Source organism: Salvelinus fontinalis, chromosome 7, assembly GCF_029448725.1.
Source record: "Salvelinus fontinalis isolate EN_2023a chromosome 7, ASM2944872v1, whole genome shotgun sequence".
Classification (NCBI taxonomy): domain Eukaryota; kingdom Metazoa; phylum Chordata; class Actinopteri; order Salmoniformes; family Salmonidae; genus Salvelinus; species Salvelinus fontinalis.
Genome location: NC_074671.1, coordinates 22,829,767 through 22,835,416, shown reverse-complemented (window position 1 = coordinate 22,835,416; position 5,650 = coordinate 22,829,767). Strand labels below are relative to the sequence as shown.

General features: G+C 45.6%; 1 protein-coding gene across 1 annotated transcript; it reads right to left on the bottom strand.

Annotated features, from left to right (window-relative positions):
• Positions 1 to 1,492: 1,492 nt before the first annotated feature.
• bloc1s5 (biogenesis of lysosomal organelles complex-1, subunit 5, muted) lies at positions 1,493 to 5,389 on the bottom strand. The gene is made up of 5 exons (XM_055928725.1): positions 5,105 to 5,389; positions 4,488 to 4,570; positions 4,249 to 4,378; positions 3,081 to 3,139; positions 1,493 to 2,858 (listed from the first exon to the last, which is right to left on the bottom strand). Exons 1-5 carry the CDS (start codon positions 5,121 to 5,123, stop codon positions 2,685 to 2,687), a joined length of 465 nt encoding a protein of 154 aa, XP_055784700.1. The 5' UTR covers positions 5,124 to 5,389; the 3' UTR covers positions 1,493 to 2,684.
• Positions 5,390 to 5,650: the final 261 nt, after the last annotated feature.

The following is a 5,650-nucleotide window of genomic DNA, read 5'->3' as shown; positions in this document are numbered from 1 at the left end:
CTCCACTTCACATTGTTCCATCGCTGACTTAAAATTGTTTCCCTTTTCAGCCCTCATTGACTAAGTTGAAAAGTGCACACGGGGTACTGCCAAAGGCCCCTGTCAGGCTTTCAGAAGCAGCAGTCCAGTGAGGGTTTATTGGTCCTGAATGTGTGAGAACACTGCGAGTCGGGGACAAGTAGAGCAGGCTGCAGACTGAAACAGCTATAGCACTCACCTCTTTGATCTCTACTTCAGAGAGGAGTGGAGGTGATAAAAGCAGTGAGCCGAGAGACTATCCTAATACACATGGGTTATATTAGGTATATTCAATAAGAAAGCACAGACTGTGATTTCAGAGGTGAGGGAATATCTTTCCATTCCACTCCAGACTCATCCTGAAACACACACCATCCATGCCATTTCAATGGATGTGGCCCCTCTTTTGTTTTGGAGAAACCGAGGCAGGCTAAGATCATACATTTCCTAATCTGTTTCTCCATAGTCCCCCCGTCAGGACTGCTGGTCTCCGGGTGCTTTTTCCCTGACGATTTATGTTGGCAGGGAACTGCAGCCAGCTCCTCGACTGGGATCGCCACGCTTTTTCCATAACAGGAAGAACACAATGGCTCCGATAGACAGAGGAGAACGAAAAACAAGCCTTGGTTCCTGAGGCACGCGGCAGGGACGATAACGCTGGTGTCAGCTGGTGCCCGACTTGCTCCACACTCATCTTCCCGGAACAGCGAGTCTATCGGGGAAGGCTGAGACGGGAAGCGCACGCTCTGGGGGCACATCCTGTACGAACCGCCACAGGCCAGGGGGCTTTCCATTGAGTTCAACGTTCACCATCACCTCGATCCCTGTCTCAAAGGTCATTGACCTGAGTGGACGTCTGCTTGGTACAGTGAGACATCCTCCAAACTAAAGTTAAGGGTGTACCAGCTTCTCACAACAGCAGAGGACTTAATAGGGGCGAAGGTCTTAGAGTACGTTCTCTTGAATAGCTAACACACTGACTTTGTTGACCTTTCGGAATATATCCGGGAAGTTTTTTTCTCCAGCTCTCGATCTAAACCGAAAAAATAAACAGGGCCAGATGAAAGGTGCCTTGTTGGTGGAGGTGGGCTGCGTTTCCGGATTGTCACTCCTCATTAAGTGGTGATGGGCTGTCTGGCTTTGGCCAACTGGGCCCAGTCAGGGCTGGGGAGGGGAGCGAGTGTTCTCCCTTGGCTGCACAACATCTGCTGGCACGGGCGTGCTCTCTCTGACCTCTGATGACACAACGGCCAGGGCACCCGCCCTGACGCCAGTCACTCACAGAGGGCGACCCAGTGCAACCGGACAGCAGCAGCGCCATTGCTGGTCAGCGCGAGCGAAGTGGAAAAGACTGTGCGTTCCCTGAAATGGGATACCTAGCTGTTTGAGGCCGTCTAACAGATGTGTCAAAAGACATTGCTGAACTACGTAGTATACATTCGTGTCGAGAGAAAGATTCCACACTTGAGCCATGCCGAGTACAGCAACGCTTTATTTGACTTATACTGATTTATGAGGTCAGCGTCCCCCCACACAACAATGGAGTCTTGAGTAAAGGGTCCATTCTGTGTTGAGAGCCATTTTAAATACTTATTCTGTCACTTTCCAACAGAGATATATCCTATTCCCAGGAGGTCAGGAATGTGTCAGGGTGTCCATCCCTCCACCAGTCTAAACAGCCTGCCATTGTCCAGTGAACATACTTTCTCTAAACACAACACTTGCATTGTCGAGTAGGAACCTGCAAGTAAGCATTCATTGGACGATGTATACAATGTGTATTTCGTACATAAGACAAATAAAACTTCAAAGCGCTAGAAGTCGCTACCTCTCTATTTAACAAGGGTACATAACAGGCCTGGGGAAACACCACTAAATAATGTCAGCAATTGACAAATTGAGCTAGCTTCAGTGAAGCCATTTTTGATTCATGTCTTTTGAGAGGTTGATTGTTGTACTTGATGTCAGAGGTTGACTGTACTCTATTCTGAAGAGTTGGTGAGGGATGCCTAGATGGGGAAACTGCTTAGTGAGTAAAGTTTGAGATGTTGACCCAGCTTTGACAACCCAGCTTTGAGTAGCGCTTCTGACATGAAACATTTTCACTCACACGTAGCTTTAAATATCTCACCTCAGTGCCAAATCCCAGTTTATTTTCTTATTCAGCTAAAGGTAAACACATCTATCCACACCTCAAAGTATGATTCCAGAAAAAATCTCATGTTAAAAGCTTCACAGCCAAGGAAAAATCATGTTATTGCTAGTTTAAAAATGACATTTTCCCTATGCTTAGGACTGAAAATGTTGATTTTGATGGCCTGTGAAAATGCCACGTTGTTAATCTCACTTTGTTATTTGTGACCTGGAAAATGTGGACTTTTGTGCAGCACTAGTGCTCAGAAATCCTCTGTTAGTGCCGATAACTATGTACCGCATCAACCAAAGGCAATACCTTCATTTCACACAAGCATACAGACCACAGGATGCTGCTGAGGGGAGGACAGCTCATAATAATGGCCGGAACGGAATGAATGGAATGGTATCAAACATGTATTTGATATCATTCCACCTATACCGCTCCAGCCAGTACTACGGGCCTGTCCGCACCAGTTAAGGTTCCACCAACCTCCTGTGGTACAGACACACCTGGACGTACACACAAAGGATCAGAAGCGGGGGAACTTGGCCAAATCCTTCTTCATCTCGCTGTACATGACGCTGAGACGTCCGACAGCCTTGGCGTGCTCCTCGTTCACCTCCTCCTTCAGACGCTGCTGCTCCTTCAGAAACTCATCCCAGTCTTCCTTCCGTCTGTCTATGGTCACCTGCAGCTGGGTGCTCTGAGGTGCACAGCACACAATGATCTAGGTTAGCCTCGACACAAAACAATGAAACAAAATGAAAACACACTTGTTGGAAAGATTTAGGTGGTACTCAATTCTCCTGTTTAGTGCCAAATGACCACGACTCTGGTCTGTTGTCACAATCACTGCCTGAATGTAAATGACTGTCAATGGTTAAATAACATTGGTAATTCATTTGAGGAGAGCATGCATCTTTACCTGCTGTGCTTCTAGCGCCCTCTGCTGGATCCTCTGTGACATGTGATTCGCAGCCTCCACTGCAGGAAAACACAATGAACAAATGTTAGTGTAACGGATGTGAAATGGCTAGCTAGTTAGCGGGTATGCGCTGCTAGCGTTTCAATCAGTTACGTCACTTGCTCTGAAACCTAGAAGTAGTGTTGCCCCTTGCTTTGCAAGGGCCGCGGCTTTTGTGGAGCGATGGGTAACGACGCTTCGTGGGCGACTGTTGTTGATGTGTGCAGAGGGTCCCTGGTTCGCGCCCAGTTCGGGGCGAGGGGATACCGTAAAGTTATACTGTTACATTGATGCTGTTGACCCGGATCACTGGTTGCTGTGGAAAAGGAGGAGGTTGAAAGGGGGGTGAGTGTAATGGATGTGAAATTGCTAGCTAGTTAGCAGGTACACGCTGCTAGCGTTTCAATCAGTTACGTCACTTGCTCTGAAACCTAGAAGTAGTGTTGCCCCTTGCACTGCAAGGGCCGCGGTCTTTGTGGAGCGATGCTTTGTGGGCGAACGTTGTTCATGTATGCATAGGGTCCCTGGTTCGCGCCCGGGTCGGGGCGAGGGGACACCGTAAAGTTATACTGTTACATTGATGCCGTTGACCCGGATCACTGGTTGCTGTGGAAAAGGAGGAGGTTGAAAGGGGGGTGAGTGTAATGGATGTGAAATTGCTAGCTAGTTAGCAGGTACGCGCTGCTAGCGTTTCAATCAGTTACGTCACTTGCTCTGAAACCTAGAAGTAGTGTTGCCCCTTGCACTGCAAGGGCCGCGGTCTTTGTGGAGCGATGCTTTGTGGGCGACCGTTGTTCATGTATGCATAGGGTCCCTGGTTCGCGCCCGGGTCGGGGCGAGGGGACGCCGTAAAGTTATACTGTTACATTACATTAAACTACTTTCTGGCCTTAACAGTAAGACACACTGAAATAATACAATGCAGTTGAAATTCTGTGACACATGAATGTAATACGTATTTTTCGTTATGTTTGGGACCTCAGGAAGACTAGCTGTCGTCTTTGCGTTAGCGAATGGTGATCCTAATAAAATGAAATAAAACAATATAATAACTCAAATCACTCCATATGACAACTACAGTTGCTAGCAATTGAAATACACGCCGTCTAGGTAAGGAAGAGAGGCTTACGTCGGGTGAGCGCCTCAAAGAGGTGTTGATGCATGTGTTCTGAGCACTTGGGCAACATCTGCTCGTTGGTCTCCACTACCATTTTGTTCAGGTTGTCCAGCAAACGGCTCTCTCTGAATCCACGTTTCTCCTTCAAAATCCCAAAGAAGCATATGTTAACAAATATCAAATTACAATTAATCAAATCACATTGTATGCCCCATTATGTTACGGGGCATCTTTCCAAGCTGAATATTTACCTCAAATTCTCTCACAAAGTAGCGGATCTCCCCTTGTATGACAGGCCTATGGTCTATTAGCCTGGACTGAATATCACCAACATCTAATGGGAGACACAAACCATAAAATCTTGTCATGTTGAGCAATTGCTAATGTCATATATATTGAAACTTAATTCTAGGGCTTGCAGTCAACACTGGGGTTAATTCAATTTCATCCCAAGGAATTCATGAAGTGTCCCCAGAGAAAATAATGAAATCTTTTTCACATATGAATAATTTACAGTAAAATAATCTGAATTCATATTAACCTGATATGGAAAGGAAATCTAGATATGGAAAAGTAATACTTAGTCAGAAAACTAGCGTTTCTATTGGCCAGGTTCAGCAAACAGGGCGGGACTTACCTGCATTTGTCCATTAGAAACGCTAGTTTTCGTTGCAACTAGAACGTTTTGCAACTGTTCTGAGTAATGGATTACACCCCAGGTGACGCTGTCTAAACAGATCTGGGACCAGGCTAGAGGCTGCAAATTGTATGCGTTAATACTACAACACATGACTCTCTCTCGAGTTGTGCAGGCTAGCTAGCGAGTTTTCTGCAATTAATAATAACTGTAACACGATAATGAACTCACCTTTGGCTATCTTGTCCATAGTTACGCGTTAATGCACAACAATCAAATAGTTACTTTAAACCTCGACAACACGTGAAATGCTTTGTTTAGCAGTTGGTTAGGATTGAATGAGCTTGCTAAACTAGCTTTCAACCTATTTTCGACAAGGTAGATATTTACATGCAATTTATCATATGTGAATTGCAAATATTTAGCTCCAGCGGCTGTTAAACGTAGCTTAAATATATTCTAGCAAAAAAATGTAGCTGTTGTCAGCTGATGTAAAGTCAGCTGATACAAATTCTCGAACTACTTCCGGGTACGAGGTCTTGGCTCAAACCAAACCTCCCAAAACAGGGGCCACACTTACATGAGGTAAATTCTGAGGTACCTGTACAGTAGGTACAGTACAAACTCATCATCAGTTGTCACTATAATACATGTATAAACTGTAGGTGTAGCCTACATATTTAGCAGCAAATTTCCATCACCAAGGGTTTATGGTCGCTCTCTCTCCTCCCTCTGTGTGTGTGTGAGATGAGGCGTTTAAATTGCTTTGTTGTCATT